Raw genomic sequence first — 24,983 nt, forward strand, 5'->3', positions numbered from 1 at the left:
ATACAGCATAACAATGTTTTGACATAGTATATGAAAAACGCTGTAATTGCTTTTTTGGTTCTCACTTTTTTTTCTGAAAACTACGACAGGAAATTTGCAAAATCCCAATTGAATGACTCAATTACCTGTCGCTCCAGCCAATGTTAAGAATACCGTAGCAGCATTTAAAACAAGCGACAACATGTCTCAGTCTCTGTCATCGGTTAGCTGTAGTCCAGTTGGCGACGCATGTTTTCATTTCACTCTTGCATTTCCTGGAAGCTGAGCCATAGACACCCACTTGGAGCGGGTTGCACAAGCCCGGTCCGGCGATTGCGTCAGCGTGTCCGCCATATTGGATGTGTCTTCATCTGCCGAGGAACTCACGGTATATAATAGCAACGTTGAATAAAATACGATTATGAGAATAAACGAAAGATCAAATACGAATGTTGTTTTAGGTGCTCACTGTATATCCTAAACATACAAGGAATAAACCATTTGTAATTATTATTGATAAAAAACTACTTTTTTTTTTTGTTTGTTTCCCAAATATGACCACACTAATATATGTGGGAAACAATAGGCATCAAAAACAACATATGCAACATAAATTATGATGGCTGATATAAAGGTTTATTCATTTAATATATAGAATATAGGTAAGTACGAAACCAACCTGTTGCTTTTCATGAGTGTTTATACGGTCATGCTCACCATTATTGGCACCAATTAAGTCCTAAAGGTGGAATATCTGAAGAAAATGAGTCAAGTGAAACATTTTTTCAAAAGAGAGCTTATGTTTGATAGGAAAGAGCAAATGATAAACAATATTTTATGGACAGATGAAACAAAAATAAGAGCATTTTAGCAATGCACACAAACAGTATGTTTACAGATGGCGTAATGAAGCCTTTAGGGGAAAGAACACCCTCCCAACAGTCAAGCATGTTTGGGGGATCCATAATGCTGTGGGGCTGCTCTGCTAAATCTGGTACTGGAGGCCTTGACTGGATCACGAAATAAGAAAATTATCAATAGATTTTAGAGTGAAATGTCTTACCAGTGTAAGAAAACCTGGTTTGAGGTAAACATCATGGGTCCTCCAGTGAGACAGAGACACAAAGCACAAAGGAATGGTTGAAAAGGAAAAAATTGACTGTTTGAAAATGGCCAGCGTTGAGTCTTGATCTCAATCAATCCAATCTAAAATATTGTATAATAAAAGCTGTATTGTGTATGCTGGACCTTTTTTTTTTTTAGCGCTGGTATTCGCTGAGGTCGTTTTTTACCTAGGCTACCTAGTTTCGTTTGTTTTCATTCATTTTTCATTTCTTTCATCTTTGAGTATGTGTGTATGGATACTGTGTTTTGGTGTTAAATTGGTCATTTAACATGGGGGGAAATATGTACATCCTGTATATCTGGCCGAAGAAGGTCATAATCATGACTCTGGTGATCTCCCTGATTATAGTTACAGGAATCTATTTCGGAATGCCCTCAAAACAAGAAGAACGAGTGGAAAAGAGGGCTCTGAAGCCAACAAGGGCCCTAGAGTTGAACTACACGCTGGGGGAAAGGACGGTATACCAATTTCATTTGTGTAACGTGTTAGATTGTGTAAACTGGGGAGATCCGGCGGGAAACGACATTTACTTGTGCGCTTTGAGTGTAGGACATGGAGGAGCTAACCGGTACCCGATGAACCATAAGTTCAGCGCGAACCACCAGGTGGATTTGTGTTACAGCTGGAAGCAGGTGATTATCCACTCGAAACCGGGATACTGGGAGCCGATGAATGATAGAAATTAGCAGTGGAACGACAGGATCAAACTGGAAAAAGGTAGTATGCAGCGGGTAACCCCTAGGGAGCGACACCCCGTACTGCTGACCTTGTATGATATAAAAAGCCCCCCATGGAAAGAGTGGGGCAAACCAGTGTCAACCTTTACAGTCTTAACCTTGGGAATAGGTGTCTCAGGGGCACAATTTTTATATGGGTAATCCCGAATAAAAATGTTGATTTTATAAATTAACATCATTACCAAATTCAAAGACTGGTGAATTTCACCTCCCAATTGGCAGAGGGCGTCCATGAGCAACTATCAGCTACCTCTCTCATGGCATTCCAAAATAGGCTGGTCCTCGATAGTATGTTAGCGGAAGAAGGGGGTGCCTGCTCTCAAATCAAGGGTCACTGTTGCACGATTATCCCCAATGATACGGCACCAAGCGGAAAGATCACCAGAGCCATGAAAGGTTTGCAGGCCATGTCTGTTAAACTTAAACCAATGTCTGGAGTAGATGAAAACCCATTCCATAGATTGCTGAATAGGCTGTTTGGTAAATGGAAAGGTCTCATGTTGACTTTGGCGACTACCATCCTGGTTGTCAGTGCTGTGCTTGCTTTGTGTGGGTGTTGTATTATTCCTTTTCTCAGGAGTCCTGTCCTCAGGATTGTTCTCAAGGCCTTTGAGGGGAAGGACCCCCACAGCCAATATCAGCTGCTGCCCCTGAAAGAGGACGTGGAGACCATGGGCGCGCCGCTTCGTTGAACGACGCCTTTGTATCCTCTCCTTAAATTTTTTGACATTTGCTGTATTTAGTTTGCTGCTTTATTGAGTATTATAGCAAACTAGGTTACATGTTTAGGGGGTGTTGATCTCTGATTACCAGAGCTCAAAGGGGTGGGGGGGGGGGAATTAATGTAATATATGGTTTTATTGTGTAACTAGTCTGGGTGTGAACATGGGTGTTTTATTGCAGGGAGGATAAAATGTAAATCAGTTAAGGGTGTGGGGGTGTGATGCAGGAAATCTCCCAGCAGGGTGCATGTTGAGGCAGCAGGGAAGATCTGTTGGAGACGATAATGGCTGCAAACATTCTAAGAAGCAAGAATGTGGAGACGGCGTCTGGAGCCAGCGGCAAATGGCAATGGTTGGAGATCCAACTACAGGAAGAGGGTTGATTTCAAAAGTGAACAGGACGGATCGATGTCATTTGGAATCTGAGTGGGTACCGGTGCCATTAACACCCTTGTTATATATATTATATATATATATATTATATATAATATATGTTATATATATTATATATATAATATATATAATATATATATATATATATATAATTATATATATAATATATAATATATATATATATATTATATTTTATATATATAGGTGGCACGGTGGGCGACTGGTTAGAGCGTCAGCCTCACAGTTCTGAGGACCCGGGTTCAATCCCCGGCCCCGCCTGTGTGGAGTTTGCATGTTCTCCCCGTGCCTGCGTGGGTTTTCTCCGGGTACTCCGGTTTCCTCCCACATCCCAAAAACATGCATGAATTGGAGACTCTAAATTCCCCGTAGGCATGACTGTGAGTGCGAATGGTTGTTTGTTCCTATGTGCCCTGCGATTGGCTGGCAACCAGTTCAGGGTGTATATATATTATATATATAATATATATATATATTATATATTATATATATAATATATATATATATATATATAGAATATATATATATATTATATATAATATATATATATATAAATATATATTATATATATATATATATATATATTATATAATATATATATATATATATATAATATATATATATATATAATATATATATATATATAATATATATATAATATATATATATATTATTATATATTATATTATATATATATATAATATATATATATAATAATATAATATATAATTATATATATATATTATATATATAATTATATATATATATTATATATATATTATAAGATTTATTATAATAAGATATATATATATATATATAAAATAAGATTTCTTCTTTCTTGTAATAAAAACCCACAAAGACAAGATTGAGTCCTTCCTTATTCTTTCAGAAAAAAGATTTGCCAGAACATGTGCAATTTTCAAATGTGTTCAATTAAATCAAAGACAAAACACACAAAACAAATAAATAAATCACTAATAAAGAATAGACCTTTTTTTCCCCCACTTTCTTCCTGTTATTGCCCAGTGTTGATGCTTGTGTACTGCATGTGCAATTTGTGACTGTGGTCAATTAAATCAAACACAAAACAAAAAAAACAAAAAAAATCTAATACAGGATAGGCATTTAATAATTGGGAAACTGAACCTGCAGTGTAAATCCCGCCTAAGATTCTGAAAGTAGAAAAGTTCATCAACTGATATGTAATAAATACATAACACAGTCCTTATGTGTGGATTCGAGTCAATTTAGCAAAATACCGTATTTTCACGACCATAAGGCGCACCGTATTAAAAGACGCAGTCTCAGTTACGGAGTCTATTTCTGTATATAACACATACATAAGGCGCACCATATTATTGGACACAGGCATGGTAAAACATGCTCGCTTAAAACATAGGGTAGCATGCATGCACGCTAAAACAATGTTTTTAAAAAGGCAGCGGGAGCAAAACTGAGTTCGGTTGTACTTTATTGAAGTATTTAACAATGTACTCACGTTAGTTTTTGATCAATCATCCACAAATCTATCAAAGTCCTCATGTTCTGTATCCGAAATGAACAGCTGGGCAAGTTCTCCATCTAACATGCCGGGTTCCCTCTCGTCATTGTCTGAGTCAGTCTCGTTGCCGTGTGGCTCCTCAGAAATGATGCCGGCTTTTACGAAAGCTCGAACAACAGTCCAAGGAGACATGTTAGCCCGAGCGTCCACAATCCATTCACAAATTGTGGTGTAACTCGCCCGGCGCTGCCTCCTAGTTTTAGTAAAGCAGTGTTCGCCATCTGTCATCCATCGCTCCCACGCCGCTCACAACTTCACTTTGAACTCCCCGTTTACACCGATGTCCAGTGGTTGGAGTTCCTTCGTCAAGCCTCCCGGAATGATGGCAAGCTCAGAGTTATTGCCCTCAGTCAAATGGTGACTGTAGAGACGCTTCTCCCGGCTGTTCTTTGCTCATTCATCCATTGCTCGAGTTGGTCTTCCAACTCGGGCCACCTCGCCTTGTTTCCACGGAAACTCAGCTTCGGCTTCTTGACTAAGATCGTTTTCCTGCTTCCTCCACTTGCGAACCATGGTTTCGTTGATCTTTAATTCTGTCGCGGCTGCTATCAGTTATGTTCCTCCACATAACTGATAGCTTGCAGTTTAAACTGCGTCTCTTCGTAGGTGCCATTTTCGGGGGTCCTTAGCCAAACCGATGTTTTGCACAATGCACGTACCGGCGCTATATACCTACTGGGGGCGTGCCTTTAGCGTCCTCCTTCACACGCACCCTGCCCCCTTTAACGTTCACATGCTGCCCTCAGTCACGTCCGCCTTTCCTCTATACAAGCAGCGTGTCGGCAGGAAATGCTCCCAGTCAGTCAAGCGGAGCGCTCATCATACAACAACATTTATAGATTTTGGAACTCGGTGCACACATAAGGCGTGTCGCATTATCAGGCGCCCCGTCCATTTTGGAGAAAATTTAAGACTTAAGTGCGCCTTATGGTCGTGAAAATACGGTATGAGGATATTTTTGCATTGTGGTGCTTGGTTATTTTTCTATTACCAAGTAGCCCATTCATTTCTTATCAAACTGATCACACATCTGGGATAAATTGTCAAGAAACATCAAAGTCTTCATAGGCAGCTACTTTCGTTGTCCTCTCAACTCCATGCTTGTAATATCACAGAACTCCTCAGTTGGGCTGTTGCTGGAGATTGGATTGCGAGACAGATCATGTACATCAAAGAAGACCTGTGGGGGGGGAACAACAACACTGAGATTCAAGTTTAAATAAATTCTTTGTACCAAACTCTCCCTCCATGAGCCTCATCAGAATCACATGATAAATTCTAAGGACCTGGCCCACTCAAGTATAGGCTGTAGACATAAGGTGTGACATTCTTAGAGAAACTTACATTCTATTAGAAACATAAACAATTAGGGAACGACAAGTGTGTCAATGATAGCACTAAAATTTGGACTTGGTAACAGATTTACAGCCTCCAAAAGTAGCAATAATTTTACTGTACACGACAAGAAATTACACCATGTCTGTACTAAATAGCACATTAAAGAGGCATGATAACAGTCAAATGTGTGAAATGTGACTATCGAAAAGCATGCTGGGAAAGGTCTCCTCCAATTCCATAACATGCCACAATATATTTTTAAATGGCATGTGACGCACTGATGACACACAAACTACAAAACCCATAATGCAGCGCAAAAGGTGCTTGACCGAACTATCAGCTACCCATAATCATTTTGTACCGCTTCAGTACATTCACTTCAATTCAGTCCCTCCCCCACCTGCACAGCGCTGCTTGACGCTGGCTGATCATTGGTCATTCGCCGATGTGAGTGACAACTTGTGGCGAATCGCAAATCACATGGCAGTACGTTTAGTGAAGCCCCGTCCCCACTTACACGCTGGCTACTCATTGGTCACTCGCCGAAGTGAGTGACAGAACACTACAGCAGTTCCGTTTCCGCTCCCAGCGGACTCGCTTACGGCGGCAGCCAAATACAAAGAACAAGGGTTGCGACCAATGAATTTCAATCCGAAAAACTGAAATATCACACAGCCATAAGTATTCAGACCCTTTGCTATGACACTCATATTTAATTCGGGTACTGTCCATTTCTTCTGATCATCCTGATCACACCTTCATTGGATTCCAGCTGTGTTTGATTATACTGATTGGACTTGATTAAGAAAGCCACACACGTGTGTGTGTGTGTGTGTGTATATATATATATATATATATATATATATATATATATATATATATATATATAAGACCTTACAGCTCACAGTGCATGGTCAGAGCAAATAAGAATCATGAGGTCAAAGGAACTGCCTGAAGAGCTCAGAGACAGAATTGTGGGAAGGCACAGATCTGGCCAAGGTTACAAAAACATTTCTGCTGCACTTAAGGTTCCTAAGAGCAGAGTGGCATCCATAATCCTTAAATGGAAGACATTATTGACGACCAGAACCCTTCCTAAAGCTGGCCGTCCGGCCAAACTGAGCAATCGGGGGAGAAGAGCCTTCGTGAGGGAGGTAAAGAAGAACCCAAAGATCACTGTGGCTAATGCAGAGATGCAGTCGGGAGATGGGAGAACGTTAGAGAAAGTCTACCATCACTGCAGCCTCCACTAGTCGGGGCTCTATGGCAGAGTGGCCCGACGGAAGCCTCTCCTCAGTGCAAGAAACATGAAAGCCTGCATGGAGTTTGCTTATAAAAAAAGAAAGAAAAAAAACCCTGGAGAACTCCAAGATGGTGAGAAATAAGATTCTCTGGTCTGAGGAGACCAAGATAGAACTTTTTCGCCTTAATTCTAAGCAGTATGTGTGGAGAAAACCAGGCACTGCTCATCACTGGTCCAATACAGTCCCTTTTTTTGTCCTGTTCGGCTGTTAGGTCAAGCAGAATGGAAAATATGTGTCCCTTTTATGCCGGAACAGTTTTACTGTGTCACAGTGGAGTTTTTAAGCTTCCGTTGTGGTATTATAATTGAGGTTTATTTAGAATCAGACTGGATCAGTTGAACAGAACAAAGTTTCTCGAAGGGAGAGAGAAACAAAGACAAAAGACAAAGCACTAATTGTAAACAGGATGAGATAAGTAAATCATTAGATTATCCACAACAATGAAACATGGAATGTGAGTGTTGCAAGGGGGTGTAGTGCTACACCCTGTGAGGGAAGGACAGGACAAGGACAGGAGAAGAAGCATGCAGGACAAGGGTCGTGAACCTGGCTGTACAACTAAAGTGTGGTGGCATTAATTATGTAAATTATAAAAGTCTACAGGACGAGAGTATAAGTGAGGGGATAAACAAGCGATTTGCATATTCATGAGTTATTTGTTGCAGTAAGTGCGTGACCCCACACCCAGTGAAAGAGTCCGAGGGGTGTGTGCCTGCGGATGCATGCAGGTAAATTGATACCATTTTACATGCACAAAGACTGACAGAAGTGACCTGTAATTACTGTGGCCGCACCGCGGCCGCTGAGGACCACACCCAATCAATCGAGGGGCGGGATCAGGCCCAGGGGTCCACCGGAGAGCGGTTCGCCGGCCCCACCGAGGCCATTCCCCCAGCCAACCAATCCACCCCACCCACCGCCCCACACGCCCCGCCACCCCCCTTGCTCCCCAGGAGAGCCAGACGACCTCCCCAAACCCCAGGGCCCGCGATGCAGCCAATCCCAGCCCAGCCTGAGGGAGGGAGAGTGTCCCTTGTTTGTTGGAAAGGAGGGCGGATAGGGGCATCTGACAAGGGAACAATAATGGGGGGGGGGGGGACCGAAGGAGCAGCAACATGCCATGAGAGGTCAGCCCCAACACCAAGCTGTCATCCAGCCCGGGGGGCCCAGCCTCGGGAGCACCGCCATGCAGTTAAGTGAGACCCACCTCCCCCCCTGTTACTATGATTGCCAGGTCCCCGACTGGCAGTCATTGGCCCTACCCCATGTATCAGTGCCCCCAGAGTGGTGTGGTGCATTAAAATTTGGAGAGGTCAGTGAGCCGAGGGGGGTGGGGGCAGGGCACTACTGCCAAGCACTACTGCCTAACAGCCAGACCCTGTAGGTCCACTGTAGATTTAATTTTCTCAAAAATTCCATTTCCTGTTGTGCACTTTGTGTGTTTGAGTGATCGAGGGTTTTCGTTGCTTTTTCTAAAATGTGTGAATATAAAAAGACGTGGTGCGATAGTTTTATTGTAAACTTCGATGTATGTCGAACTACACCAGAAGTCAAAGCAGGCGTTAACTTTCCGACATATGCCTTTTCCAAATTAATTACGCTTTTATCCAAAACCAATATACGCTACACCAACATTGCAGAACTTGTGTCACTTTACGACATTGACGCCATAGTGTGTTGTAAGACAGGATATTGTAGGCAGACTCCAAAAAATATATATATATATTTCTGTTTCACAGTTTTTTTTCCCCACTTGTGCCTCTAATTGTATTTGAGGGTAGAATTGCTACCGGTCTCATTTTTGGTCAAAAATTCCAAACGCTTGGAGCATCCACGCAGCGACGACTCATCCAAGAGGTCACAAAGGAACCCGGGAAAATACATCTACAGAACTGCACGCCTCCCATGCCACAGTTAAGGTCAATGTTCGTGACTCAACAATAAGTAAGAGGCTGGGCAAAAATGGCATCCATGGCAGAGTTCCGAGGCCAAAACCACTGCTGACCAAAAATAACATCAAGGTTTGTTTTACTTTTGGGGAAAAAGACAAACACCTGAATGATTCCAAAGACTTTTGGGAGGAGAATATTTCATGGACTGACGAGACGAAAGTTGAACTTTTTGGAAGGTGTCTCTCTGTTACATCTGGTGTAAATAGACCACAGCATCTTTTTTCCAACACACAAGAACACAACGCATTCTTCTTTAACTAGCATTAAGCACAGACCAGTTGCACCACCTGCACTGAAATAATACATTATTATTTATTGTACTCACAGGGTCTGGTATCTTGTATGGAGGTTTCAGCCACTCTTTGATTCTCCTCCTTTGAAAGAGTGGAATGTATGCTATGACTGGTATTAGAATAATAAAGAGAATCACAATGGTGACAGTTATCTCAATTTTTGTTGTTGTTGGGCCTGGAAAACACAAAAATAAGGACACAATCTGTTAGCATTTTAAAACATTCGAACAAGTACAATCTCACTGTTTTGTAATAAAGACATGCCCCTCCAAAAATTGTACGACTAGATTAGTGTAATGGGTGTAATTGCACAAAATGGCCTCCATTTGTTGTACACTGGGTTCCACAGTTTCCCCATGCCAGTGGGGAATGACAGTTTGAGAAGCACCACACTAAAAAGTTGATGGGTTGTGCCCTCAATCTGACAGATGTGGAGGAGTTTGTAAAGATGAGTGGGCAAATACACTCTTTAATTCAAGTTGTGCCATGATAATAGACTGACAGCAGCTGAAATAAGTATTTAACATGTCACCATTTTTCTCACTAAATGGATTTCTGAAGGTGCAATTGACACCAGATGTTGGAAACAACTCAAGTAATCCATACATACAAAGAAAGTAGAGCAAATAAGATCAGAAATGAAGTTGTGTGTAATAATATGAAATGATCCAGGGAAAAAGTATTGGACACGCCTTTATTTGCAATGACAGGTTCATGATGCCTCTTGTATGGAGAAACTAGTCGCATGCAATGCTCTGGTGTGATTTTGGCCCATTCCTCCACACAAGGAGTCTCCAAATCTTGACGGTTCCGTGGGCTTCCTTTATGGACCTTGTGTTTCAGTTGTTTCCATAGATGTCCGACTGGATTCAAGACAGGTGATTGTTTGCGCCATTCAAGCAGCTTTATTTTGTTTTTCTTTGAAACCAATTGAGTTTCATTTCCTTGTTTTGGATCATTATCCTGCTGAAATGTCCATCTTCGTTTCATTTTTATAATCCTCGTAGATGGCAGCAGATTTTTGTCAAGAATGTCTCGGTACATTTGCCCATACATCCTTCAACAATGTGAAGTTTACCAGTACCATTTGCTGAAAAGCAGGCCCCAAACCATCTTTTTCCCACCGCCGAACTTCATTGTTGGAATGGTGTTTTTAGGGTGATGTGCAGTGCCATTTCTCCTCCAAACGGGGTGTGCACTATGGCATCCAAAGAGTTAAATTTTGCTCTCATCAGACCAGACTATATTTTCCCAGGATTTAACTGGCTTGTCCAAATGTTGTTCAGCAAACTTTAAACGAGTTTACACATGCTTTTTTTCAGCAATGGGGTTTTGCGTTATGAGCGTGCATACAGGCCATGGCGGGGGAGTGCATTACTCACTGTTTTCCTTGTGACAACAGTACCTGCTAATTCCAGGTCTTTTTGAAGCCTTCCTTGGTTGTTGGACAACTCTTCTGATTTTTTCTTTCCACTCCTATGTCAGGAATCTTACGAGGAGCACCTGATCGAGGCAAATTTAGGGCGGTATGATTGGCTATTCACTAGCGTATTATGGCCTCAACCGTGCTCAATGGAACATTCAGGAGCTTAGCTATGCACCTGGAACCAATGCAATCGTTAGGTTTTGCAACAATTCATTTCCGATGGTCTTGAGACAGCTCTCGGCTCTTACCTATCACGTGTGTCTTGACTCACACCTTGGCAATGAGACCTTTTTATAGGCCATCAATTAGGACTGAACCATCTGATATTCATTTGGATTGACAAGGGGCTGGATTGCCATTTGATTAATCATAGATTTTAGGTGTCGTCTTGGCTTTCCACACCCTTTTGTACCTCCTTTTCTTCATGAGTTCAATACTCCCTCCTGCCCCTCCTACCTGAGTCATTTCACATTATTAAACACAACTTAATTTCTAGCGAATTCCACCGAACCATTGGGACAGCCATTATCCTCACACGAAGAAAACATGGAACAATAGTGAACCTTCCTAAGAGTGGCCAGCCTACAAAGATTACCAAAAGACAACCGCAATGAGTCATCCAGGAGGCCACAAAGGAACTCAGGACAACTTGTAATCAACTCCTGGCCTCCCTTGCCTCAATTAAGGTCATTGTTCATGACAAAACAATAAGGAAGAGACTGGGCAAAAATGGTGTCCATGGCAGAGTTCCAAGGCGAAAACCACTGCTGACCAAAAAGAACTAAGGGGCTGTCTTACTTTTGCAGAAAAACTTATGAATGATTCCAAGACTTTTGGGAGAATATTATATGGACGAAAGAATATTATATGGATGAAAGTTGAGCTTTTTGGAAGATGTGTGTCTCGTTACATCTGGCATAAATGTAGCACAGCATTCCAGAAAAGATCATCATACCAACAGTCAAACGTGGTGGTAGTGTGATGGTCTTGGGCTGCTTTGCTCCTTCAGGACCAGGACAACTATGGAACCATGACTTGTGCTCTTTAACAGAAATTCCTGAAGGAGAATGTTCAGCCTTCAGTTTGTGACCTCAATCTGAAGCATACTTGGGTACTGCAGCAGAATAAGGATCTAATACACACCAGCAAGTCAACTTCTGAAAGGCTCAAATAAACAACATGAAGGTTTTGGAGTGGCAGAGTCAAAGTCCAGACTTGAATCAGATTGAAATGCAGTGGCCTTAGAAAGGCCGTTCATGCTCGAAAACCCCCCATTTTTGCTGAATTCAAACAATTCTGCAAGGAAGAGTGGGCCAAAATAGCTTCACAGAGATGTGAAAGAGTCATTACCAGTTATAGAAAACACTTGATTTCAGTTGTTCCTGTTGAGGATGGCCCAATCAGTTATTAGGTTTATAGGGCCATTACTTTTTTACACTGGGCAGGTAACGTTGATTAGGTTTTTTTTCCTTAAGAAATGAAATCACCATTTAAAAAGTGTTTTAAATTCACTTGGTTTACATTTGTCTGATATTTACATTTCTTTGATCTTAAACAAAGTGGGGAAACTATGCAAAAATACAAGAATTTGAGAAGGGGGCCAATACTTTTTCACAGCACTGTATTTCCGAACTTTGGCATTTGGTTAAACCACACTTAGTATGAGACTACTCTCTCACTCTACCTCACCCCTTACATCTGCATTTTGGCCAATTTTACTGCCCTCCAACCTCCTGGAGAGGGGACTAGGTGGTGATGAGGGAAGTGACTGACTGGGCTTAAACTTGACGAAGACCACTTCCCCGAAAGAGTTGCTGTGAAGGATTTGGCATCAACAGACCAGGAAAGGTTCTGAGGAGCACCTGTAGAAACTAACATTGTATAGCGTCATATCATATGGTTAATGTTGCCCACTCAGCATCCATTGCAGCCTGGTCATCATGGAAGGACTATCACTCAATCTGTGATCCCTTCCTTTTTTTTCTGCAAATGGGTTTTGTCTTGAATTTGTTTTTGCCCGTATGGAGGGTTTAGAACAGGATATATCATTTATTTATGTAAACTGCTGGCTTGTAAAGCCCTTTGAGAGTCTATTGTGATTAGGGGCTATATAAATAAGCTTGACTTGACAGAATATAATTAGGCAAACTTGGCCTAAGTTTTTTGTTGTTGTTTTTTTTTTTAAATCAAGCAAATGATGACATTACAAACCTGTTGACTCCCCAAAAGCATCATACTGTAACACAAAGTAAATATGAACTGTATGTGTCTGAATCGTAGACAAGAAATAATTAACTGTGGTCTCACTTGAGTGAGGGATGACTTCACACTGGGTGCATCTGGCCAGTCCGACAGGATCATCAAAGTAAGTATACTGCACTCGTGCACAGTAGTGCTCTCCCTCCTTTAAATTGTCAATGGACACAGAGGCCACAGCATCTTCATATGCCTGTTGAAGAGTAGACATTTCTAAGGTCGTTGTTGTTATCCATGATGAACAGATACAAAATAATCTTATAACGCATCAGCGCATTCCATGTTTGTGGAAACCAACATAAGAATGCCTGCACATTGTTCTGCGTACGGTTGCACACGTGTCGTACAATCACAACAAGGGAACTCCTAACTGGGAAACCTTTCACAGGTAAGAGTATTTTTGGCTCTTTTTTCAAAAGTCCCTGCAATGAATAAACCACATTACTTCTGTATAAATATGGCTTGTTGAAATCTGGTTTGCTGGCAGTAAATTATGCCACGTCTGAACATGAATTCCAACACATTTATTTACCCACTGCCAAAACAAAACGGTAACGCCCCGTTTGGCAGTGGGCAAATAAGCATTTGAAATAAATCTAGCTTTCACTTTTGTTTTTACTGTTAATATAATTTGACTGTATGTAACTTTGTTTCAAGAGAACAAATGCTTTTCTTTTCATTTCAGCATACCTGTTTTTATTTTTGTTTGATTTGTCCATTGTTGCCCCCAGAGAAAGCTTGCCAATCCTCTGGAGAGATGCATAAATGTCACAGTATGGGTTTTATTATTCGGTTGAAAAATATAAAATGTACCTTTTACTTAAATACATTTATAAGTGTGTCCTTTTGTACCTTTATATAAGTGGCTTCAGTACTTTTACTTTTACCAGAGTTGTTGTTTTTTTTTGCACCTGTATCAGTGCATTTAAGTACTGAATACCTGTACTTTTGACATGTGGTTGATAGACACCAACTACCAGTCATCACTCGTTGTTACCACCATTATTTGCATAGTTTTCTCATGCCACCACCTTTCCCTTTATCCATTTAATTTTCATACTAATCCGCGAAGTGGCTTACCTCCAGGAGTTCTCCCTTTTTTCCAAAGTAAATCCTATGTTTTATGTGGTTCCCTTCGAGAGCAATCTTACTTTTTCTATTTAAATGAAGAGTTAAGAAGCCAGGGCGTGCATCCAGGCTAACTTCAGGGCTACATGAGTTACCTGCAGGAGAAGAGGAAACAAAAAGAGTGATCATCTGTTACTTAGACATAAGAATTGACAACATGAGTACTTGAGTACAAAAAGAAAACTAAGGTTTTGACACAAACTGATTCACACTTTATGGTGTGCAATGGAACAATGCTGACAAATCTGTGTTCCTCTTTTGCTGCTAATTAGAATGCTGCTACTGAATTTATTGTGTATCTCCATGTACAGTAAACGTTTAAATTTTACACATCACTGACCTTTGAGGTGGTCTTTCCTCGGAGCCATAGTCCATTGACAGACCAAACAAGATAAATGTGTTTTCTTGATAAGTTGGTTTGACTTTTGCATCACATCATACAGTTTATTTAATGAATTTTTTTTTAATGAGTTTTCCAGTCACAGAGGATACATGTACTAATATATCAGATCGATTCAGTACCCTACGTGTCAATAATACAAAGGGAAACAACCATCCCAAAAACAAGTCACAAGAAATACACACTCCATAAGAAAAAAACCCCCAAAAAAAACAGACGGTACCTCGGCATTCAACACATTTTACTTTAGACGGACTAGAATATGTATTCATTTTACTAGCAAGAGGAGTTGTGGGCACCTCAGGCTGCATGCCAAGACATGAGTGAGTGATTTACATGACATATTTCAATCATGACTTTTTTTTTTTTTTTTTTTTTTTTTTTTTTTAAATATAAATGCAGCCCTATGGGGGGCACAAGTCAGTGCAAACTCTAGGCCGGTCCCAAGCCCAGATAAACGCAAAGGGTCGTGTCAGGAAGGGCATCCGGCTTAAAACTTTGCCAAACAAATATGAGCGTTCATCCAAAGAATTCCATACCGGATCGGTCATGGCCCGGGTTAACAACGTCCGCCACCGGCGCCGCCAACCTGCAGGGCGCCGTTGGAAATTCAGCTACTGTGGGTCGAAGTCAAAGAAGAGGTGGAAAGCGGGTTCTTCGGCAGAAAGAGAAGAGGAAAGCACAGAGCCTAGAACTGAATGTGGGGACTTTAAATGTTGGGACTATGACAGGAAAATCTCGGGAGTTGGTTGACATGATGATTAGGAGAAAGGTAGATACATTGTGTCCAGGAGAGCAGGTGGAAAGGCAGTAAGGCTAGAAGTTTAGGGGCAGGGTTTAAATAATTTTAGCATGGTGTAGATGGGAAGAGAAATGGAGTCGGGGTTATTTTAAAAGAAGTGTTGCCTAAGAATGTCTTGGAGGTGAAAAGAGTATCACATCGAGTGATGAGGCTGAAACTTGAAATTGAGGGTGTTATATGTAATGTGATTAGTGGCTATGCCCCACAGGTAGGATGTGACCTAGAGGTGAAAGAGAAATTCTGGAAGGAGCAAGACGAAGTAGTTCTGAGCATCCCAGACAGAGAGAGAGTCGTAATTGGTGCAGATTGTAATGGACATGTTGGGTGATAAATAAGGGTGATAAAGAAGTGATGGGTAAGTACCGCATCCAGGAAAGGAACTTTGAGGGACAGATGGTGGTAGACTTTGCAACAAGGATGCAAATGGCTGTAGTGAACACTTTTTTCCAGAAGAAGCACGAACATAGGGTGACCTACAAGAGCGGAGGAAGAAGCACGCAGGTGGATTACATCTTGTGCAGACGATGTAATCTGAAGGAGGTTACCAACTGTAAGGTAGTGGTAGGGGAGAGTGTGGGTAGACGGCATAGGATGGTGGTGTGTAAGATGACTCTGGTGGTGGGGAGGAAGATTTGGAAGACAAAGGCAGAGAAGAGAACCATGTGGTGGAAAATGAGACAGGACGAGTGTTGTGTAGCTTTTCAGGAAGAGGTGAGACAGGCTCTCTGTGGACGGGAGGAGCTCCCAGAAGACTGGACCACTGCAGCCAAGGTGATCAGAGAGGCAAGCAGGAGAGTACTTGGTGTATCTTCTGGCAGGAAAGGAGAGGAGGAGACTTGGTGGTGGAACCCCACAGAAAATTATACAAATAAAAAGGTTAGCTAAGAAGAAGTGGGACACAGAGGACCGAGGAGAGGCAAAAGGAATACATTGAGATGCGACACAGGGCAAAGGTAGAGGTGGCAAAGGCCAAACAAGAGGCATATGATGACATGTATGGCAGGTTGGACACTAAAGAAGGAGAAAAGGCTCTTTGCAGGCTGGCCAGACAGAGGGATAGAGATGGGAAGGATGTGCAGCAGGTTAGGGTGATTAAGGATAAAGATGGAAATATGTTGACTGGTGCGAGCAGTGTGCTAGCTAGATGGAAAGAATACTTCGAGGAGTTGATGAATGAGGAAAATGAAAGAAGGGAGAGTAGAAGAGGCAAGTGTGGTGGACCAGGAAGTGGCAATGATTAGTAAGGGGGAAGGTAGAAAGGCATTAAAGAGGATGAAAAATGGAAAGGCAGTTGGTCCTGATGACATTCCTGTGGAGGTATGGAAGCATCTAGGAGAGGTGGCTGTGGAGGTTTTGACCAGCTTGTTCAATAGAATTCTAGTGCATGAGAAGAATATAGAGGAATAAAGTTGATGAGCCACACAATGAAGTTATGGGAAAGAGTAGTGGAAGCTAGACTCAGGACAGAAGTGAGTATTTGCGAGCAACAGTATGGTTTCATGCCTAGAAAGAGTACCACAGATGCATTATTTGCCTTGAGGATGTTGATGGAAAAGTACAGAGAAGGTCAGAAGGAGCTACATTGTGTCTTTGTAGATCTAGAGAAAGCCTATGACAGAGTACCCAGAGAGGAACTGTGGTACTGCATGCGGAAGTCTGGAGTGGCAGAGAAGTATGTTAGAATAATACAGGACATGTACGAGGGCAGCAGAACAGCGGTGAGGTGTGCTGTAGGCGTGACAGACGAATTTAAGGTGGAGGTGGGACTGCATCAGGGATCAGCCCTGAGCCCCTTCCTTTTTGCAGTGGTGATGGATAGGCTGACAGATGAGGTTAGACTGGAATCCCCGTGGACCATGATGTTTGCAGATGACATTGTGATCTGCAGTGAAAGTAGGGAGCAGCTGGAGGAACAGTTAGAAAGATGGAAGCATGCACTGGAAAGAAGAGGAATGAAGATTAGCCGAAGTAAGACAGAATATATGTGCACGAATGAGAGGGATGGTGGGGGAAGAGTGAGGCTACAGGGAGAAGAGATGGCAAGGGTAGAGGACTTTAAATACTTGGGGTCAACCGTCCAGAGCAATGGTGAGTGTGGTCAGGAAGTGAAGAAACGGGTCCAAGCAGGTTGGAACGGGTGGAGGAAGGTGTCAGGTGTGTTATGTGACAGAAGAGTCTCTGCTAGGATGAAGGGCAAAGTTTATAAAACAGTGGTGAGGCCAGCCATGATGTACGGATTAGAGACAGTGGCACTGAAGAGACAACAGGAAGCAGAGCTGGAGGTGGCGGAAATGAAGATGTTGAGGTTCGCTCTCGGAGTGACCAGGTTGGATAAAATTCAGAAACAGCTCATCAGAGGGACAGCCAAGGTTCAATGTTTGGAGACAAAGTTAGAGAGAGCAGACTTCAATGGTTTGGGCACATCCAGAGGAGAAATAGTGAGTATATTGGTAGAAGGATGATGAAGATGGACCTGCCAGGCAAGAGAGCTAGAGGAAGACCAAAGAGAAGGTTGATGGATGTCGTGAGGGAAGACATGATGGCAGTTGGTGTTTGAGATGAGGATGCAGGAGATAGGCTTACATGGAAAAGGATGACCCGCTGTGGCGATCCCTAACGGGACAAGCCCAAAGGAAAAGAAGATTTCAATCATGACTTTTTATTTATTATTATCCATTATATATATGTATAATATACTTTTTTTTTTTTTTTACTTAAATGGCTCGTTATGATGAAACAGTGGTTCCCATACTGACGTGCTTACAATCTGCTCAGATCTCAAACCAGAGGAAACTCCACCCTGTGACATCCTAGCCAATACCAGCCGTAGCGACACCCCCGACTTGGAGGTGAACTGCAGTACATTTTCAAAACTGCGCACGTGGGTTGCGCTCGAGTATAAAGGCTAAATATGCGTGGGACAGCCGCAGTGACGTCAGCCCAAGTATAAAGAGGCCTTAAGCCTGATTTCAGGTCTTTTTTTTTTTTTTTTTTTTTTTTTTTAAACACTCAATATTAATGTGCAACCATGCTTGCTAACCCCTGTCAAAAAATTTACTTAACTTTTTGGCTGACTACACATGCTGTTGGCTGTAAATCCCCAAGTATTTAACTGAAATAATTGGCCTCTTGTTCTGAGTGACAAGGGTACTTTGACGTAAAAATGGGTACCTACTACCTACGACGTAAAATCTGTTCAGGTTGGCAGATATGCCTTACTTTTTGTACACACAACATGCTTACCTTGTCTGCTACAGGCTTCGACTAGCTCTGAAGTCAGCCCACGCCTCTCTGCTTGCACACCCAGCCTAACACAGCCATGCTCTGCCTCGGCTTTGATGAAAGCGACATTACAGGACGCGGTATTCGTCTGCTTGCAGGTAGAGACATCTTTCCAAAGATTACAGTGCAAGCTGAATTAAAAAACATAAACATCAGGGGACTCAGACGGTCATTTTTTCACAATCACCGTTTTTAATAGCTAATTTGATACCAGAAGCACAACTATTGCTACATTGACAATCATGTTTTATAGCATGCTAGGTGTAAGCATCCTCAGAAAGCATGATGGACAAGTTTATGTTGACATTTTTTCCACTATTAATCATGGGCAATGCGTTCTATTGTAGGTATTTGTCATTTGATTTCAAACATTTCCCTCATCTCCAATCACATACATGAATTCAAAAAATGCTGACCACATCCTGCCATTGAACTTTACCACAGTGTTAGTGTTTTTTCACAGTTTTAGTAGTCGTCAGTGTCCTAATCATAGGTGTTGCTTGTCAATTTTGGGCTGTGCTCAAGCACAAATAAATTTGAGAAATTGAATTTTTTTTACTCCATTTTCTGTTTTAAACAAGCTAGACAAGTGTATAACTACACAGTATTTAGCTGAAATATATTTATTATAATATTGGCTCAAAAGTTGTATGTTCCACCCAATCCCTCCAACCTCTCCCCGACATGTTATGAATCCCACAAATTTCTAGGTGGGACATGCCCCACTGCAATATGATTGGCTGATACATCCAGACAGGGCATGTTCTACTGCAGCCAATCAAATTGCCGTGGGGTGTGTCCTGCAGAGAACTCAAGTGAGATTCATATTGCCTCCAGGACTAGGCTCCGAGCGCGCTCTCTGCACAGAACAATAAGTTGCCTTCCAGTGACATGGTGTACTGTAAGTAGGGGTGTCCCAAGCAGATCTTTGATATCGGATATCAAAGGATGTAAGGGAAAAAAAACAAATATCGGATTAGATCTAAAATCTCAGATTTTACCAGTTTTATACAACCAGTCCATTCCATGATCCACTCCAGCACTTATATCCAGCAGCACCCGGGACGGCATGCACAGCCCACGTGATTCCAACAACAGATTGCTAAGGTGCAAAAATAGTAACAAGGAGTAATATTGCTTGTGTAAAGTCGCTTATTGAGTTGGTCATTGTAAAACTAAAAACACACAAAATAATGACACTTTTTGAATCACAGACTTTGTGTATTTGTTTTTGTTCCCAAAAAAAAAATGCTACCTCAAAGCTAATGCACGAATTAAAAACACAATTGACGAGCTCAGGAAAATTAGCATCGAACTCGTGGGACTTATCTCTCAAAATAATGAATATTGGTACACAAACGCTGTGTAAACACATACAAAAGGCAATATACTGTAACAATACTCTCAGGCATATATTCTTCAAACTGCGAAAACGAGTAACTAACAATATTCCATCTTCTACTTATCTTTGTTAACTGAAAGTATGTATCTTATTGTATCTCACTGCGTGCACCACACTTCAGGTCAAGATGTGCACAGCAGGAACAGCGTTTCCATAAAGCCACACACTAACAGGTGCAGTATAAGCACCTAAAGCCTCACTACATTATTCCTATTCACCAAGACATTGTCAATAAAAATAGATCCCAGATGAATTGCCGCACATATGGAGAAACCAAATGCTGTTCCCACCATATAAGGACAGTAAAAAAATAACTGAATTGAACGAATTATTTTGCACTTTAAAAGTATAATTTGTATTTATTGGTTATTTTTCAGTTTTCTAATCATTTTTATTATTTAATCTATTCAATTTTAGACTATGCTTATGTCTAAGTTAAACAGTGGTTATGTTGCAATTTAAATATTTTTTTATTGGTTTTATTGACGTTATTTTCAGGATTGTCTGATAAGTTATTTATTCTATTCAATTGTAATACTGTAAATTGTAGTGTTTAAGTTAATTTATATAAACCATTGGTTCATAGTAAAGGGGTAAGTTTTCCCCATACCTACTGTTGCTGATTATTGTTCTCTATTTGAGTAATATCACTTGATCAAGCCTTTTCTAACATTCCATACAAAAATAAGTCAAGTATGTATGATTATTGCTGATATCTGATCGGACCGATATCGGTATCGGCCAAAACTCGAGGCTCCAATATATTGGATTGGAAGTGGAAAAAGTTGAATTGGGACATCCCTAACAGTAAGTACCTGGCTTAAAACAGGCTATGTTTATGTTATGGAGGAGTTAGCTGACGTTTTTCTTGCTGGGAAATGTTTCAGGTGGTCAGACACAGCACCACTGTCCTTTGTTTGAATTTGCATAACAGAAGTTAGCTGTTGTGTCATGTGCATGTGGTAATATTAAACCCAAGGTTAATATATATTAAAGCCTACTGACAAGCTAACTGACTGGATGCCCGTTAACTCAATTAGGACACAGAGAGCGGGAGGTGCAAAGAGAGGGATTTATATATTAGTATTTAAAGTATTCACAAAAGTCAATTTCTCTTAATGTGTTTTACAGTGTGCACTGCATTTCATATAAATGATTAAAAGAACAGGGGGCTGGTCTACTCCAGAAAAAAAGACACTTAATGTGTATGTTGAGGTGCTGCTGTATCAAAATGAGTTGCCTTTCCCCCCAAACCTCTGATCCTACAATTCCAGTTGTTTCTAATTAATATTAATTTGACACACCTTCATCCCTTATTATATGCTTCCAGAAGGTGTTGAGAAATACATACTGTCACTGTGTTGCTACAGTTACAATTTATGAGAATCAGAGACCATGCATCACTGCCTGGAGAGTCCAAAAGAGACATAGTATTGATGTAAATCTGCATTTTCAAGTTTTCAGACCCCCTTAATTTTTTCACTCTTTGTTATATTGCAGCCATTTGTTAAAATAATTAATTTTTTTTTATTCATTAATGTACAACCCAAATTTCAACAAAGTTGGGACGTTGTGTTAAACATGAATAAAAACAGAATACAATGATTTGCAAATCATGCTCAACCTATATTTAACACTACAAAGACAATATATTTAATGTTCTAACAGATAAACTTGATTGTTTTTAGCAAATAAAAACACATTCCAAAAAAGCTGGGACAGGTGGCAAAAAGTTGATGAATGCTCATCAAACACCTGTTTGGAACATCCCACAGGTGAACAGGCTAATTGGGAGTAGGTGGGTGCCATGATTGGGTATAAAAGGAGCTTCCCTGAATTGCTCAGCAAAGATGGGGTGAGGTTCACCTCTTTGTGAACAAGTTGAGAAAATAGTCGAACAGTTTAAGGACGATGTTCCTCAATGTACAATTGCAAGGAATTTAGGGATTTCATCATCTACAGTCCATATCATCATCAAAAGGTTCAGAGAATCTGGAGAAATCACCCTATGTAAGCGGCAAGGCCGAAAACCAATATTGCATGCCCGGGACCTTTGATCCCTCAGGCGGCACTGCATCAAAAACCGACAATGTGTAAAGGATATCACCACATGGGCTCAGGAACACTTCAGAAAACCAATGTCAGTTAACATAGTTCGGCACTACATCCGTAAGTGCAACTTGAAACTCTACTATGCAAAGCAAAAGCCATTTATCAACAACACCCACAAACTCCGCCGGCTTCTTTGTGCCAGAGTTAATCTTAAAATGGACTGATGCAAAGTGGGAAAGTGTTCTGTGGTCCGACGAGTCCACATTTCAAATTGTTTTGGGAAATTGTGAAAGTAACCATCCGGACTGTTATGGACGCAAAGTTCAAAAGCCAGCATCTGTGATGGTATGGGGCTGTGTTAGTCCCAATGGCATGGGTAACTTACACATCTGTGAAGGCACCATTAATGCTGAAAGGTACATACAGGTTTTGGTGAAACATATGCTGCCATCCAAGCAACGTCTTTTTCGTGGACACACCTGCTTATTTCAGCAAGACAAAGCCAAACCACATTCTGCACATGTTACAACAGCGTGGCTTTGTAGTAAAAGAGTGCGGGTACTAGACTGGCCTACCTGCAGTCCAGACCTGTCTCCCATTGAAAATGTGTGGCGCACTGTTGAACAGCTGAAGCTGTACATCAAGCAAGAATGGGAAAGAATTCCACCTACAAAGCTTCAACAATTAGTGTCCTCAGTTCCCAAATGTTTATTGAATGTTGTTAAAAGAAAAGGTGATGTAATACAGTGGTAAACATGACCCTGTCCCAGCTTTTTTGGAACGTGTTGCAGCCATAAAATTCCAAGTTAATGATTATTTGCTAAAAACGATAAAGTTTATCAGTTTGAACATTAAACATCTTGTCTCTGTAGTGTATTCAATTAAGTATAGGTTGAACAAGATTTGCAAATCATTGTTTTCTGTTTTTATTCATGTTTAACACAACGTCCCAACTTCATTGGAATTGGGGTTGTACACAGAGGACCCCATATTGACAAAAAAAATTTGTTGACATTTTTGCTGATTTATTAAAAAAGAAAAACTTAAATATCACACAGCCATAAGTATTCAGATCATTTACTGTGACACTCATATTTAACTCGGGTGCTGTCCATTTCTTCTGATCAACCTTAAAAATGGTTCTACACCTTCATTGGAGTCCAGCTGTGTTAGATTATACTGATTGGACTTGATTGGGAAAGCCACACACCTGTCTATATAAGACCTTACAGCTCACAGTGCATGTCAGAGCAAATGAGAATCGTGAGGTCAAAGGAACTGCCTGAAAAGCTCAGAGACAGAATTGTGGCAAGGCACAATCTGGCCAAGGTTACAAAAACATTTCTGCTGCACTTAAGGTTCCTAAGGGCACAGTGGCCTCCATAATACTGAAATGGAAGACGTTTGGGACGATCAGAACCCTTCCTGGAGCTGGCCATCCAGCCAAACTGAGAAATCGGGGGAGAAGAGCCTTGGTGAGAGAGGTAAAGAAGAACCCAAAGATCACTGTGGCTGACCTCCAGAGATGCAGTCAGGAGATGGGAGAAAGTTCTAGAAAGTCAACCATCACTGCAGCCCTCCACCAGTCGGGACTTTATGGCAGAGTGGCCCGACGGAAGCCTCTCCTCAGTGCAAGACACATGAAAGCCCGCATGAAGTTTGCTAAAAAAAAACACCTGAAGTACTCCAAGATGGTGAGAAATAAGATTCTCTGGACTGATGAGACCAAGATAGAAATTGTTGGCCTTAATTCCAAGTGGCATGTGTTGAGAAAACCTGGCACTGCTCATCAATACAGTCCCAACAGTGAAGCATGGTGGTGGCAGCATCATGCTGTGGATGTGTTTTTCAGATGCAGATTTTTGCTTTCACAAAAAGGCTGTTTTCTCTGTTTTTTTTATTCCAGCAACAGATTTGGCTGAATTTGACTGCTGATTACTAAAGAACGGTATACGCCCGAGACAAAAACTAAAATAATTCTGATGAAAGAAGAGAGTCTGATCTTTGGTGGTTTTGGTGTTTACATCATCACAGTACATATTCTGTGGGGCTTGAAAAATCAAAAACTGCTTGAAAATGCCTGGCAGTATAGGGGTTCCCTCCTCAGGAAACGGCTGGCAGTGAGTTAATAAATCTGCAAAAATAAAAAAAAATTCTGTCAATATGGGGTGCTGTGTGTACATTGAGGGAAAAAAATTAAATGAATTTAGTAAATGGCTGCAATATAATAGTGAAAAAATTAAGGGTGTCTGAATACTTTGCGTACCAAAAGTATATGAAACTTTAAAACGTATATCAATAATACAGCAAATAGTTGGTCGCTACCTCAAGCTATTCAGGAGGTTTTCTTGAACGTAACCCCCACGATAAATGAGGGATGCACAGGTGCATATACTGTATTTAAAATAGTAGTAGTAATAGTATATTTACACTTGTAATGTTGCCACTCATGCCACTCACCTGCAGTACCTAACAGAGTAAGTGACAGTGCTCTCTTTTGTGGCTGGAGTCCACGTCAACTGCCAGTTATCAACCATGACATCCTGTGGCAGATCTGGAGGCACTTCACTGAGTACTGGGAAAAAATGAAACGGGAGGCTTACTGTAACACCTTACAAACTTAAAATGGAGCGAAGGAGATTAAATGCAAAAGGAAAATTTTCAGACTTGAAAACAAGTCTGGTTGGATAGCAGAGCAATGGTTTTTGAATGGATTGGACCAGCAAATTGTGGTGTTTGAGAATTTATCAATATTGATCTTTAATTGAGACCAACAGGGAATAATAGGAAGAATGCAAAGATGTTAGAAGGA

At 41.1% G+C, this 24,983-nt stretch overlaps 2 protein-coding genes across 4 annotated transcripts in view; both read right to left on the reverse strand.

Annotated features, from left to right (window-relative positions):
- LOC133486548 (interferon alpha/beta receptor 1b-like) overlaps window positions 1-284 on the reverse strand; it is a 74,785-nt gene extending 74,501 nt beyond the window's left edge. Inside the window, exon 1 of the mRNA XM_061791885.1 lies at window positions 126-284. Within this exon, the coding sequence (XP_061647869.1) occupies window positions 126-183 (58 nt within the window). The 5' untranslated portion in view covers window positions 184-284. The remainder of the gene's footprint in view (window positions 1-125) is intronic.
- A 3,556-nt stretch (window positions 285-3,840) lies between these two features.
- LOC133486731 (uncharacterized) overlaps window positions 3,841-24,983 on the reverse strand; it is a 32,325-nt gene continuing 11,182 nt past the window's right edge. The window contains exons 2-9 of one of the 3 annotated variants that reach the window (XM_061792314.1): window positions 24,632-24,746; window positions 18,679-18,848; window positions 18,019-18,048; window positions 15,173-15,250; window positions 14,186-14,328; window positions 13,157-13,298; window positions 9,456-9,598; window positions 3,841-5,716 (exon numbers count right to left, since the gene is read on the reverse strand). In XM_061792314.1, coding sequence (XP_061648298.1) covers window positions 5,609-5,716; window positions 9,456-9,598; window positions 13,157-13,298; window positions 14,186-14,328; window positions 15,173-15,250; window positions 18,019-18,048; window positions 18,679-18,848; window positions 24,632-24,746 — 929 coding nt within the window. In that variant the 3' untranslated portion in view covers window positions 3,841-5,608. The remainder of the gene's footprint in view (window positions 5,717-9,455; window positions 9,599-13,156; window positions 13,299-14,185; window positions 14,329-15,172; window positions 15,251-18,018; window positions 18,049-18,678; window positions 18,849-24,631; window positions 24,747-24,983) is intronic. The other 2 variants (XM_061792317.1, XM_061792315.1) reach the window with 2 other exon arrangements.

The sequence above is a fragment of the Phyllopteryx taeniolatus genome, chromosome 12 (assembly GCF_024500385.1).
Source record: "Phyllopteryx taeniolatus isolate TA_2022b chromosome 12, UOR_Ptae_1.2, whole genome shotgun sequence".
In the NCBI taxonomy this organism is placed as follows: Eukaryota; Metazoa; Chordata; class Actinopteri; order Syngnathiformes; family Syngnathidae; genus Phyllopteryx; species Phyllopteryx taeniolatus.